General features: G+C 34.5%; 1 protein-coding gene across 15 annotated transcripts in view; it reads left to right on the top strand.

The window, feature by feature from the left end:
* SYCP2 (synaptonemal complex protein 2) overlaps positions 1-15,557 on the top strand; it is an 80,446-nt gene that overhangs the window by 47,272 nt on the left and 17,617 nt on the right. For all 15 annotated transcript variants that reach the window (XM_044927819.1, XM_044927815.1, XM_044927817.1 and 12 more), the window contains 9 exons: positions 284-353; positions 722-779; positions 1,965-2,098; positions 2,242-2,675; positions 11,511-11,638; positions 12,399-12,435; positions 14,509-14,579; positions 14,671-14,728; positions 15,164-15,219. In XM_044927819.1, coding sequence (XP_044783754.1) covers positions 284-353; positions 722-779; positions 1,965-2,098; positions 2,242-2,675; positions 11,511-11,638; positions 12,399-12,435; positions 14,509-14,579; positions 14,671-14,728; positions 15,164-15,219 — 1,046 coding nt within the window. The remainder of the gene's footprint in view (positions 1-283; positions 354-721; positions 780-1,964; positions 2,099-2,241; positions 2,676-11,510; positions 11,639-12,398; positions 12,436-14,508; positions 14,580-14,670; positions 14,729-15,163; positions 15,220-15,557) is intronic.

The following is a 15,557-nucleotide window of genomic DNA, read 5'->3' as shown; positions in this document are numbered from 1 at the left end:
AATTCTCAGAGAGAAAAATTACATTATTTTTCTAGCTATGGCTGAGATCAGAAAATGTGTAGGCTGTAATGCCTCCTAATCTGCAATAAAAGTTACTTTCTTGTGTTTTAGGATAAGGGAGTATTCTAGAATGGGCATTTTATGAAAGAAATAGAACTGCTATCCAACTTTTAATCATAAGGCAAAATTTTAAAGTTTTAAACTTTAATACTCCTAACTTGTAACAGTCATTTTCATATAATGCCTTAATTCAAATTTATATTAAAATTTCTCCTGTTTATAGCCTATCAAAACTGCTAAAGTTGTAGAAAAGACAGAAAATAAGGACACTGAAATCGCAAACCAAAATTTTAGTAAGTACTTTTTCGTTCAGTTTTTGTCATTCTTTCTAATATATATATATATATGCACACACACACACATACACACACATATATATACACACATATATATATTTCTGTAGATTAACTTCACTGAGTTTCATTTATTTGAAAAAGATTTATAATGAATACATTCAGCTCTATGCAGAGAACTTAGAAATTATGAGGAAGTATAATAACAGCCTTTGTTCCCAAGAAGTTTGGGTCTGGGAGTGGGAAGATGAGATCAACCAATCTCTCCATCCCAATATACGAACTTTGATCAAATTCTACACTAGCTTTCATTTAACCCTACCAACTGTATGAAAAAATGAGGATACCATAATTTTTGTTTCATTTAGGTGAACTCCAGGAAATTGTTCTCGATTCACAGGCAGCAGGAAGAATAGATAAACCTGTGTAAGTATGAGAATATCCATCTAGTCATTTAGCCTATAATAATGTTACTCTATTTAGATGAATGTAACAAATTTAAAAGATCATGGCATCTGGTCCTATCACTTCATGGGAAATAGATGGAGAAAAAGTGCAAACTGTCAGATTTTGTTTTCTTGGCCTCCAAAATCAGTGCAGATAGTGACTACAGCCATAAAATTAAAAGATGCTTGTGCCTTGAAAGAATAGCTATGACAGACCTAGACAGCATATTAAAAAGCAGAGACATCACTTTGCCCACAAAGGTCCATATTGTCAAAGCTGTGGTTTTTCCAGTAGTCACGTATGGATGTGAGAGCTGGTCCATAAAGAAGGCTGCACACCGAAGAGTTGATGTTTTCAAACTGTGGTGCTGGAGAAGACTCTAGAGAGTCCCTTGGACAGCAAGGAGATCAAATGAGTCAATCCTAAAGAAAATCAACCCTGAGTATTCTTTGGAAGGACTGAGGCTGAAGCTGAAGCTCCAATACTTTGGCCATTGACACTAAGAGCTAACTCATTGGAAAAGACCCTGATGCTGAGAAAGATTGAGGGGAAAGAGGAGAATGGGATAACAGAGGATGAGATGGTTGAATGGCATCACTAACTCAATGGACATGAGTTTAAACAAGCTCAGGGAGATGATGAAGGACAGAGAAACCTGGCATGCTGCAGTCCATGGGGTTGCAAAGAGTCAGACATGACTTAGCAACTGATAAACAAATTTAAAGGAAGAGGCCTTTATGTTCTTAGACTGTAGTATTGGTTATAGAACTATTCATCTTTCAAGTATTATGATAGTACAGTGGCGAATAGCTTGTATGTTTTTTCTGTATCAACTGATATAACTCTTCAAATTGAGAGACTTAAAATGAATAAAAGCTTTAAAATAATAAAGCATGAATAAGAAGAAATTTAACCAAGTTTAAATACCCATGAAGATACCTGAGATGTATTTAGGCAGATCTCAAAATAGAAGCAATAATGGAATTTTAAAAATAATATTCTTTAATAAATTATATAGTAAGTTTTAATTTTCATCGTGACTTATGAAAATTTTTTCATACTTTAACAAATTTCTATCAATAAACATTGACTAAGAAAAAGTCAAGACCTTATACCAGAGTCATAGGCTGATGTTTCATAATGAGCAAATGAATTATTTTTCAGGTTACTTGATGTTTTAGACAGTACCTGTGGAGATAAGATGCACTCCAAATGGGCATGTTGGACACCTGTAACAAATATTAAACTGTGTAATAACCAAAGAGCAAGTACTTCACCGAGAGACACATTTAATCAAGGTGAAACAGTTTTTGCTGTATATAAAATATTCAGGAAATACTTATTTCTTGAACTGTCTTTACAAATATTTTGGTTTTAATAAATTTTATATATGATCAATTTATAAATTTAATAAGGACTAATTTCTCATTTTTCCCACTAGATATTGTTATCAACCAAAAACTTCCTAAACAAAAGTCATCCTCTTCAGTATCTGATGATAATTCTGAGGAAACAGAAAAGGTACAGTATAGGAAGGAGATAATGCAGCATAACAGAACAGATAAAGCAGAAGCAGATGACTGCCACCGAAGCAGACAACAACCAGGTCAGTCTACACATTCGGAGGAGAAAAGTATTGAGAATACCAAGCAGAGTGATTGGTGTATCGAATCTGAAACTACTTTTAAATCAGTTCTCCTAAATAAGACAGTTGAAGAATCTGTGATCTACAAGAAGAAATACGTGTTGTCAAAAGATGTGAATACTGATACTTGTGATCAAAGCCCTTCTCAAAAAAATGCAAAAAGTCGTCGAAAATCAGGGAGAAGATTGACATCTGAGTTTAATTCCTGGGATCTGAAACAAAAAAACACGGTGAGTTTTCAGTGTGTTTTATTTCTGCATACCTATAATATGCCTCCTTAATAACATAAAGTGAAAGAAGCTTGATTAATAGCTACAAATTTAATGTTTATAATTCCCCTGTGCTTTTCTTAATTGAACTGTAGTTGATTTATATAGTATTACATCAGTTTCAGGTGTGTAATATAATGATTCAATATTTTTATAGCTTATATTCCTTCTAAAGTTATTACAAAACAACAGCTATGTTTCTCTGTGCTGTGTGATTTACCCTTGTTGCACATCTATTTTATACTTAGTAGTTTGTATCTCTTAATCCCATACCCCTATCTTACCCCTCTCCTCTTCCCTCTCCCCACTGGTAGCCAAGAAGGTAATACCCTGTTCCTTAATTCAAGCTTAGACTCTGAGAATGAGTGCTCCTGAACTCCTTTCTGACCTCTCCCCAGTCCCATAGTGATAGAACTCATGTGCCCACTAGTGCATAGCAGGCATGTAAATAGGTACAGCATGTATGAGCCCTGCAGTTCCTTGTCTCCTCTTGTTGGGTCTCCCCACTCTGTCCCCCAGATTCTTTTGAATATGGTATAGAACTGTCTGTGGCTCTCTTATGTGCTTATCTTTCTTTTCAATAAATGGCTATGTGGTTTTTCCCCCTGTTTTAACCTACTAAAGTATAGAGACTGTTTTGTTCAACATTCGTTTTCCTGTATGGCCTAGCACAGCTTTGCACATAGTAGTGTCTGAAACATTTCTTGGATTTTGCCTATAAGTTTGACAAGGTTTTTCAAGAAAGGATGTAAATGGGGTGGAGGAAACATGTTGTTCGTCCTCATTGGAGCCTCCTTTTCTTCAGATTCACTGTCTGTAGAACATCTCCAGAACAGTTTTAGCTAGTATACACCATATTTTGAGACTGAAAGTTTCCTTTTTGTTGCAGTTACCATAAATCTTTTCTTTGGTCATTGCTACCAAGATGCAGATTAAAGAAAATTTTCTAATGAGAATACATTTCCACTGGCAATAATGCAATCCTTTTCTTCACTGTGCCTTAAAAGATCCAGGATCTATAGGCCTTCATTTATCTTCCAGAGTATTACTAATACCTGGGTAGCCAGATTTCTAGAGTCAGTGTAAAATGTTTTGTATATTGGAGGATTTTAGTGTACAAGTGAAATATTTAATAGCTAATTTTGCAGTTTTATATAATTAGATATTATTTAATTTGTCTGAAAGAGATGGGAATACCAGACCACGTCATCTGCCTCTTGAGAAATTTGTATGCAGGTCAGGAAGCAACAGTTAGAACTGGACATGGAACAACAGACTGGTTCCAAATAGGAAAAGGAGTATGTCAAGGCTGTATATTGTCACCCTGCTTATTTAATTTATATGCAGAGTACATCATGAGAAACGGTGGACTGGAAGAAACACAAGCTGGAATCAAGATTGCCGGGAGAAATATCAATAACCTCAGATATGCAGATGACACCACCTTTATGGCAGAAAGTGAAGAGGAACTAAAAAGCCTCTTGATGAGTGAAAGTGGAGAGTGAAAAAGTTGGCTTAAAGCTCAACATTCAGAAAATGAAGATCATGGCATCCAAACCCATCACTTCATGGGAAATAAATGGGGAAACAGTGGAAACAGTGTCAGACTTTATTTTTCTGGGCTCCAAAATCACTGCAGATGGTGACTGCAGCCATGAAATTAAAAGACGCTTACTCCTTGGAAGGAAAGTTATGACCAACCTAGATAGCATATTCAAAAGCGGAGACATTACTTTGCCAACAAAGGTTCGTCTAGTCAAGGCTGTGGTTTTTCCTGTGGTCATGTATGGATGTGAGAGTTGGACTGTGAAGAAGGCTGAGCGCCGAAGAATTGATGCTTTTGAACTGTGGTGTTGGAGAAGACTCTTGAGAGTCCCTTGGACTGCAAGGAGATCCAACCAGTCCATTCTGAAGGAGATCGGCCCTTGGATTTCTTTGGAAGGAATGATGCTAAGGCTGAAACTCCAGTACTTTGGCCACCTCATGCGAAGAGTTGACTCATTGGAAAAGACCCTGATGCTGGGAGGGATTGGGGGCAGGAGGAGAAGGGGACGACAGAGGATGAGATGGCTGGATGGCATCACTGACTCGATGGACATGAGTCTGAGTGAACTCTGGGAGTTGGTGATGGACAGGGAGGCCTGGCGTACTGCCATTCATGGGGTCGCAAAGAGTTGGACACGACTGAGCGACTGTCTTGACCAGACTACTCTTTATTTTGTTTTCAACCTGCAAATCAAGTTTTCTAGCTATTTTAGCTGCTTTCTTTTTTAACCAAATACTTTCGGTTATTTTTTTCTTATCAGTATGCTCTTCTTTCTAGTCTTAGCTGCTCTTTAGTTTCTTCAGACCCAGTGGAAGTAAGGTTTTTGTTGTCTGAGTGTTGATCTGTCCTTCAATTTTAAACTGTTTTCATTGGAATTTAGAATCACTCCACAGAATTTTTCTGATCTAGTGATTATTTTTTTGCTGGAAGCACCAAAACTTGATCATCTTTTCTAAGCTGTGCTCTTGATTTTTTAAAAAATCAACTTCTTGTTTTCAGAAGTTCTTTTCACTCCTTCATAGTGCACTCTCTTTATTACTATGCTAGAGTTTCTGCTGCTGTCCTCCAAGATAGTCATCTGTCTGATCCTGTCTTTCACTGGATAAGCCCAGAGAAATAGAACCTCTATAGTTCAGCAGTACAGATTTCCCGCATTGACTCCAATTATGTCAGAGTTCTTAATACACTCTTTTAGGGGAGGTTTGTTTTTGCCACATTTTTATCAAGGTGAGTACACCTTGTCTTTATTCTGGTAATCTCAAGAAGAGGTAGTAATAACTTATTATTTACTATATATAAAAACATATGAACTTAAAAAGTGATAGTATATTTTATGTTGTGCTATATTTGTTCAGTTCAGTCACTCAGTTGTGTCCAACTCTTTGCGACCCCATGGATTGCAACATACTAGGCCTCCCTGTCCGTCACCAACTCCCGGAGTCCACCCAAACCCATGTCCATTGAATCGGTGATGCCATCCAACCATCTCATCCTCTGTTGTCCCCTTCTCCTCCTGCCTTAAATCTTTCCCAGCATCAGGGTCTTTACAAATGAGTCAGTTCTTTGCATCAGGTGGCCAAAGTATTGGAGTTCCAGTTTCAGTGTCAGTCCTTCCAATGAATATTCAGGGATGATTTCCTTTAGGACTGACTGGTTGGATCTCCTTGCTGTCCAAGGGACTCTCAAGAGTCTTATCCACCACCACAATTCAAAAGCATCAATTCTTCAGCGCTCAGCTTTCTTTATAGTCCAATTCTCACATACATATGTGACTACTGGAAAAACTATAGCTTTGACTAGGCAGGCCTTTGTGGGCAAGGTAATGTCTCTGCTTTTTAATAAGCTGTCTAAGTTGGTCATAACTTTTATTCCAAGAAGCAAGCATCTTTCAATTTCATGGCTGTGGTCACCATCTGCAGTGATGTTGGAGCCCAAAAAAATAAATTTGGTCACTGTTTTCACTGTTTCCCCATCTATTTGCTGTGAAGTGAGGGGACCAGATGCCATGATCTTAGTTTTCTGAATGTTGAGCTTTAAGCCAAATTTTTCACTCTCCTCTTTCACTTTCATCAAAAGGCTCTTTAGTTTGTATTCACTTTCTACCATAAGGGTGATGTCATCTGCATATCTGAGGTTATTGATATTTCTCCCAGAAATCTTGATTCCAGCTTGTGCTTCATCTAGCCCAGCGTTTCTCATGATGTACTCTGCATATAAGTTAAATAAGCAGGGTGACAATATACAGCCTTGACGTATTCCTTTCCCAATTTGGAACCAGTCTGTTGTTCCATGTCCAGTTCTAACTGTTGCTTCTTGACCTGCATACAGATTTCTCAGAATGCAGGTCAGGTGGTCTGGTATTCCCATCTCTTGAAGAATTTTCCACAGTTTGTTGTGATCCACACAGTCAAAGGCTTTGGCATAGTTGATAAAGCAGAAGTAGATGTTTTTCTGGAACTCTTTTGCTTTTTCAGTGATTAAACAGATGTTGGAAATTTGATCTCTCGTTCCTCTGCCTTTTCTAAATCCAGCTTGAACATCTGGAAGTTCATGGTTCACATACTATTGAAGCCTGGCTTGTAGAGTTTTGAGCATTACTTTGCTAGCATGTGAGATGAGTGCAATTGAGCAGTAGTTTGAGCATTCTTTGGCATTGCCTTTCTTTGGAATTGGATTGAAAACTGACCTTTTCCAGTCCTGTGGCCACTGCTGAGTTTTCCAAATTTGCTGGCATATTGAGTGCAGCACTTTCACAGCATCATCTTTCAGAATTTGAAATAGCTTAACTAGAACTCCATCACCTCCACTAGCTTTGTTCGTAATGATGCTTTCTAAGGCCCACTTGACTTCACATTCCAGGATGTCTGGCTCTAGGTGAGTGATCACACCATTGTGATTATCTGGGTCGTGAAGATCTTTTTTGTACAGTTCTTCTGTGTATTCTTGCCACCTGTTCTTACTATCTCCTGCTTCTGTTACATCTATACCATTTCTGTCCTTTGTTGAGCCCATCTTTACATGAAATATTCCCTTTGTATCTCTAATTTTCTTGAAGAGATCTCTAGTCTTTCCCTTTCTATTGTTTTCCTCTATTTATTTGCATTGGTCACTGAGGAAGGCTTTCTTATCTCTCCTTGCTATTCTTTGGAACTCTGCATTCAAATGGGTATATCTTTCCTTTTCTCCTTTGTCTTTCACTTCTCTTCTTTTCATAGCTGTTTGTAAGACCTCCTCAGACAACCATTTTGCCTTTTTGCATTTCTTTTTCTTGGGGATGCCTCCTGTACAGTGTCATGAACCTGAGTCCATAGTTCTTCAGGCACTCTGTCTGTCGCATCTAATCCCTTGAATCTATTTCTCATTTCCACTGTATAGTCATAAGAGATTTGATTTCTAGTGGTTTTCCCTACTTTCTTCAATTTAAGTCTGAATGTTGCAATAAGGAGTTCATGATCTGAGCCACAGTCAGCTCCCAGTCTTGTTTTTGCTGACTGTATAGAGCTTCTCCATCTTTGGCCACAAAGAATATAATCAGTATGATTTTGGTATTGACCATCTGGTGATGTCCATATGTAGAGTCTTCTTTTGTGTTGTTGGAAGAGGGTGTTTGCAATGTCCAGTGCGTTCTCTTGGCAAAATATTTTACCACAATTAAAAAAACCCGTATGCCTGATTCCCAGGAAAAAAAGTAAAACTAAAAGCAAGAGAACTCATGTCTTTTTAGAGTCTCATCCAGACTTTCTTTTAACCAAATTATCTAAAATTATGCAGACAATAATTCTTACTTTGTAGTCTTTACATTAAAAAATTAATATAATTTTTAGAGCCGTTTCAGAGATACAGCTATACAGAGTCCATATTACTCCATCACTCCACCCCAGTTTTCCCTATCAGTAACAGATTAGTGTTACAGATTTGTTACAGATGATGAGCCAATATTGATACATTATTAACTCAAGTATATAGTTTACCTTATAGTTAACTCTTTGTAGCTTCCATGTGTCTTGACAGATGTATAACAACAGATATTGACCCTTAGAGTATCATGCATAATAATAGTCTCATTGCCTAAAATTCTCATGGTCCATCTCTCCCCTGTTTCTTCTCTCCCCAATAGAACTCCAGACAAAAACTGATCTTGTTACTGTCTCCATAATTTTGCCTTTTCCAGAATACCATCGAGTCGGAATCATATAGTATGTAGCCTATATATTTAGGCTACATACTGAATCATATGAAGTCATATTGGGCTTCTTTCACTTAGCAATATGCATTGAATATTCCTCCCTATGTTTTCATGGTTTGACAGCTTTTTTGTTGTTGTTAATGATGAATCCTTTATATGGACATACCAAGATTTTGTTTATCTATTCATCTATTGAAGGACATCTTGGTTCTTTCCATGTTTTGACACTTAAGAATAATGCTTCTATAAACATTCATGTGCAGGTTTTGTGTGGACATAAACTTTCAACTCATTTGGGAAAATACCAAGAAGCATGATTGCTGGGTCATATGGTAAGAGTATGTTTAGTTTTATAAGAAACTGCCTTTCTTCCAAAAACGGAAAAAGTGGCTGTACTGTTTTTGCATTTCAGCAGCAACGAATCAAAGTTCCTGTTGATCTACATCCTTGCTACTGGGTATTGTCAGTGTTTTGGATTTTAGCCATTCTTATGGGTGCTTGATGGTATTAGTTTTAATTTGCAATTCCCTAATGACAGGTGATGTTGAGCATCTTTTGTATCTATTTACCATACTTATATCTTGTTTGGTGAGTTGTCTCCTCAGATCTTTTGCCCAGTTATTAATTGGGTTTCCTAATTGTTGAGTTTTAATAGTTCTTTGTGTATTTAAGATATCCGTTCTTTATCAGATATATATTTTACAAATATTTGCTTCCAGTCTGTGGCCTGTCTTCATTCTCTAAACAGTGTCTTTTGCAGAGCAGAAATTTTTAATTTTAATGAAGTCCTACTTAACAGTTTTTTCTTTCATGGATTATGCTTTTGGCTTAGCAAATAAAAAAGCATTGCAAAACCCAAGGTCACCTAGATTTTCTTCTGTGTTTATCTCCTAGGATTTTTACAGTTTGCACTTTACATTTAGGTCTATTATCCATTTTGAGTTAATTTTCATGAAGGGTATAAGATCTGTGTCTAGTTTTTTTTTGTCATGGTGATGTTCCAGCACCATTTGTTGAAAAGGGCTAACTTTTCTCCTACCTTTGTTCCTTTGTCAGAGGTCAGCTAATTGTATTTATGTGGCTCTCTTTCTGGGCTCTCTGTTTTGTTCCATTATTGTATTTCTCTATTCCTTCACCAGTACCACACTGTTTTGATCATTGTATCTTTTCATTAAGTCTTAAAGTAGGGTCAGTCCTCAAACTTCTCTATTAATATTCTGTTGGCCACTCAGGGTCTTTTGCTTCTCCACGTCAATTTTAGAATCATTTTGTCAGTAACCAAAAAATAACTTGCTAGAACTTTGATTGAGATTACATTGAATTTATAGATCAAGCTGGAAAGAATTGACATCTTGACAACATTGAGCTCCTTATCTGTGAACATGGAATATCTCCATTTATTTATTTAAAAATTTTATTTTATTTTGGCATATAGTTGATTAATGATGTTGTATAGTTTCAAGTGTACAGCAAAGTGGTTCAGTTATACATGTATCTGTTCTCTGTTGTTGTAGATAGTCTTTGATTTTTTTCATCAGTCATATTTGCCTTATGTAGATCTATTATATGCTTTGTTAGATTTACACTTAAATATCTCATTTTGGGGGACCTGATGTAAGCAAAATGTAATTTCACATTCCATTTGTTCATTAGTGGTTTATAAGAAAGTGATTTTGTTTACAAACCTTGTATCTTTCTGTTGTGCTATATATATTTTTTTAGCTTCAAGAATTTTTTTTGATTTTTTTAGGTTTTCTACATAGACAGTGATATCATCTGTGAACAAAGACAGTTTTATTTCTTTTTTCCCAGTATGTATGTAGTATATTTCCATTTCTTGTTTTAGGGCATTTTGTAAGACTTCTAGTGACAGCAGAGAGCTTTCCTTGTTTAATAGGAGTGGTGACAGCAGCGAGCTTTCCTTGTTTCTCTTATCAGTGGGAAAATATCTAGTTTCTCTTCTTTAAGTTGTAATGTTAGCCATAATTTTTTTTAGATATTCTTTATCAAGTTGAAGACATTCCCCTCCATTCCTAGTTTACTGAGAATTGTTATTGTGAGTGGATATTGGATTTTGTCAAATGCTTTTGCACATCTATTGATATGATCTTATTATGTTTCTTACTTAGCATGGCTTATATTAGTTGATTTTCAAATGTTGAATCAACATCACATACCTGAAATTAAGTCCACTTGGTTGTGGTACATAATTCTTTTTCTACATTGTTGGATTCAATTTGCTAAACTTTTTGTTGAGGCTTTTTGTACCTACGTTTATAAAAGATGCTAGCCTGTAGTTTTCCTTTCTTGTAAGTTCTTTGATTTTGGTACTAGGGTATATTGGTTTCATACAGTGAGCTAAGAAGTACTCCCTCTGCTTCTATCTTCTGAAAGGTTGTGAAAAATTATATGATTCTTCCTTAAATGTTCAGTAAAACCCAAAGGTGAACCCATTGGCCTGTTGCTCTCTACTTTGGCAGGTATTAATTATTGATTCACTTTCTTTAATAGATTAGGCCTATTCAGGTAATTTATTTCTCTCTGTGTGAGTTTTGGTAAAACTTATCTTTCAAGGAATTGGTCAGTTTTGGTTATCAAATCCATTAACATAGAGTTGTTCATAATACTTTTTTATTAGCCTTGTGATTTATTATCCATGTGATTGCCTCTCATTTCTGATATTAGTAAATTCTGTCTTTTTTCTCTTTTTTTCTTATTTGGCCAGAGGCTTATCAATTTTATTGACAATTTCAAAGAACCAACTTTGGTTTCTTTCAGTTTTTTACAATTTTCCCCCCATGGATAGAAAAATTTTTTTAACTACTACCAAGCACTCTGCACAGTTCTATATGTTAAAAGACTTTATCCTAGGTTGTTTTAGTGCCTAACAAAGCCAAAATTTATTAAATAATTTCTTTTTTAAAACAATAAATTTCTGACCCCTTTTATTCCTCTTTGTAGTTATTTAATGAACCAGATTTTTCTTAAATTTTTTCAGCCTTTTTTTTTTTTTACTTTGAAGGTTAACTGGTAGAGTTTTTAAGTAACTTATAAATTATTTCAGAGAGAAAAATCGAAAGGGAAAGGATTTACTGATGCAGCAGAATCTTTGATAAACCAAATTAATAAGCGATACCAGCCAAAGGACAGCATACAGTCTGCAAGAAAATCAAAGGAGTCTTTGATTGACAGGTATGCTCTTAAACTTTAGAAATGAATATTTTCCTGACACATACAACTAAATTATTTTACATAGTTTTAAGGTTAGTTTTAAACATACTTTCAGATAATGTAACTTTCGATTTGAAAACACAGGTACTTATTTACTTTTATAAATAGTATCTGCTTAAATTATATAGAAAGGGAACTAAAATTAGAAGTAGTCATTTAAGAATACAATATTGATGCAGCATACCATTTCAGAAATCTTTAGGATATAGACATATTAGAAATTTTATTTATTGAGTCTATGATGAGTAAAACTAAACATATTTAAATATATTGCTGAAGAAAATACCAAACTTAAATGAGCTAAAATGAGTTATTTTATATATGCAAATAATGTATTCCTTGTTTGCAATCTTTTTGAAAGTTTTATTTTATTATAAAATATTTCTTTATAGTCTTCCAGGTGGTTGGTTCATGTTTAAATTAATTTTGGCTTTATATGGCATGGAAAAAATTAGTCTTATGGCAGAACCATTCATTCTAAATTGCCTGGCACCTCCTGCTGCATGAGTGATACAGCTTAGATTCTGTTATTGTTGCTGTTTATTATGGCTGAAGTTGCAAAGGATTCAGAGTAGTACTGTCACATTTCAGTTTTTCGTAGCATATTGAATATAGACTTAGTGACCCAAATATGTTTTACCTTATATAAAATGGCTTTTATGAAATACATTCTACTGACATTTTAATTGCCTTTTTAACTTTGACAAAACCTTTTTTACAGTGATTTTTCAAACAAATCAGATCTACAGCTCGGTAAGGTAAGTTTCATTTATTTAATTACACCAAACGTATAGTCAAAGACGGTAATTTGACTTTACAGTAAAATAGTAGTAGGATGGATGTAGATTTAATGTTTTCAGCATATTGAAAAACAGATTAAACAACTGACACTCAAGATAGCCCCTTAAACTTCCGTTCTGCTTTTCAAAGAAAATGCTTAACATATATTTGTGATATTTTTACTTTTTGGTATATGATTCAGACCATTTTTTTTTCTAGCTCATCCTATCTCTCTTGACAATAAGATTGTTCTGAAGTCCATATTTTTGTTAGAAACATTTACTCTTCAGCCAGATTTAAAATATCAGTTATCTTTGATTTATTCCTCACAGTTATCGCCACTTAATTTCAAGTTTTGAGATTCTCCTTCTGTAATTTGCTCTTGAATCTTCCTTCTCCTGACCGTGCCAACTCCAGTTTGTTTGTTTTTTTATTTCTAATCCCCAGCTTTATGCAATTCTTTTTATTGCTAATATTTTCTCTGTGCCAATCCATTCATTGCCCTCAGTACTAGCTTTTTTACTTTGCAAAGCACACAGCTTCAGTAATGTCATTCTCTTGTTCAAAAATCTTTCTTTGGTCTCTGTTGCTTATTGAATTAGGTGGAGACCTGAGCTGGCCCCTGCTGCTGCTGCTGCTGCTTAGTCACTTCAGTCGTGTCCGACTCTGTGCGACCCCATAGATGGCAGCCCAGCAGGCTCCCGAGCTGGCCCCTAGACCTCTTAAGTCTGAATTACTTCGCAAAATTAGTTTCCTAGACATGTCTTGTTTAGCTGAAACAGAATAAGATTCCCTGAAGTGTCTTTCCTGTGTTTATTCTTTTTCTTCCCCCTTTGGAAAGAACTTTGAAGTGAGTCACCCGGTTCTTTAACCTCTTTTCTCAGCGTCAGAACTTTATTCCTCCTTGCAGACCTTGCTTCAGTCTGCCTTCTCCAAGAAAACTTTGTAAGGTGCCCTGACTCAAAATCCAAATAGGCAAGAATTCTGAATCTGTGCAGCAGTGTTGTTGTTCCTTTTTTTGATATTTTATTCACTGTTGCAGTTTTTTCTTTCTCTCTTCTGTCTTCTAGAATGTAACTGTTTAGAATCATCTTTGTATCCTGTATAAGTAAGATCTTTGCTCACATTTGTACCTTCTTTAATACGGTTGCTTATTTTTGTATCTTCTGTAAAACGAGCAAAAACGGACCTGCAAAAGATAAATTGAGCAAATGTATCTAAACACTGGTAAAAGTCATTTTGGAAAGTTTAAGTCAGATAAGTAATTAAAAGAGTAAACTATTGAAGGATAAACTTTCTGGAATAATGCAAATTATTATAAAATAGCCAAAATAAATAAAATTGAAGAGGAATCACAACTAAAATGAGTATTTTAGTTTTAATATTTCCAACTTCCAGATATTAAATTAGACTTTAATTATTTCTGATCAGTAATCAGTCATTTAGTGATATAGTTAAATTATGTCAATAACATAATTATTTAAATATGTTAAGATTTTATTTTACTTCTTTTGTGCTTACTTTTTGATCATATTGAATATACTTTGAGCAGTAGGCTATAGGAGTAAATTTACATACATTTTTCCCTAATAATACTATTAATAGTTGGCTGATACAGTTTTGACTCATTCACCTGAGATTTTGCATAAATCTTAGCCTCTCCCAAAGGTTTTTTTATTTAACAGTTTAAGCAAATGAAATTCTTGGGGGGGCGGATGGGGGAGGGGAGTAGAAGCATGCTTGTTTTGTAATCCTAGAATCACTGAATTCAGAATACCAGTGAGGTCATTTACCTATGTACAATAATGTCAATAAATATTAAAGATACAAGGATATTAATTTTGTATTTGATTTATAATACTTTCTATTATGTTCTTAGTACTTAAGTCTTCAATTTTTTTTAAAGTGTGGATGATTAAAGAAACTCACAGATGTAAAATTTATATTAGTGAAAACACCATTAGAATAATATATGAAAGTTTAGTTGTATATGCTGTTTGACAAGCAAGGTGCAAGTATGAATGGTTTTATGTTAATTTCTTTGTATTTAGGAGAAGGTTCAGAAAAAAAGTTATAGACAATTGAAGACTACTTTTGTTAATGTTACTTCGGAATGCCCATTGTAAGTAATTTTTCATAAATCTTAAAAGTTTTCACATTTGAAGAAAAATTTTGTTATATAATGGAGTTAATGTTTCTCTTCATTTTTACAGGGATGATGTTTACAATTTTAATCTGAGTGGAGCTGATGAGCCTGTTATTAAACTTGGAGTAAGCTGGAAATCAGAAGTTATTTTGTATTTATTCAGTATTTATTTTATATTTACCATACAATTATTAGAATATGTTTTCTGATTTCCATCATCTTATATTTGCTTTAAAATATTTTAAAGTATATTATTAAATTTTTTTTAATTTATTTGGTACCAACCTAGGTATTTTTTATTTTCTTTCAAACCTTTTGGACTAAAGTGGAGAGAAATGAGAAATTGGGGCAACAAGAAAATCACTTTCCTTCCTGATGCAAGATTTAAAATTACTACTCTTGTTTTTAATATAGTTTATATTATTAGCTTTCTTAAATATAAAAATATTTTAGTAAGATTTTGTCTCATATGAAGTGATAGAAATGAGATTTTTATGTTAATTTCTTTTGTTGTTTACCTTTTAACACTAAGAAAATTTTAATGCTTATTCACAATATAGATGCAAGAATTTCAAGCTACAGCTAGAGAAGCCTGCGTGGATAGTTCAATAACATTGTATGTATTTTTATTATAATTATATGGATCAGTTTAAAATACAGTTTCCTCAATTGTTCTTTTTCTTAAATATTTCCTTCCAGTTTGTCTGAGACATTTTAACATATCAAAAGAGTGAATAACATGCTATTGTCCTGACTACTCCTACTATGATTCTATTATTTTAGCATTTACTTCTGAAATTAATATGCAGAGTCTGTACACTTTTAATATTAGTTGTAAGATGAAAGGACTCAGTAATCTTTTCATCTAACCTTGTTAATTAATAAATAACTGAGGTCGGAGAGTAAGTGACTTGGGCATAATTATATAGGGAGTTAGTGAAAGAGTTAAGGCAG

This window comes from Bubalus bubalis, chromosome 14, assembly GCF_019923935.1.
Source record: "Bubalus bubalis isolate 160015118507 breed Murrah chromosome 14, NDDB_SH_1, whole genome shotgun sequence".
In the NCBI taxonomy this organism is placed as follows: domain Eukaryota; kingdom Metazoa; phylum Chordata; class Mammalia; order Artiodactyla; family Bovidae; genus Bubalus; species Bubalus bubalis.
This window is presented reverse-complemented; position numbering and strand designations above follow the sequence as displayed.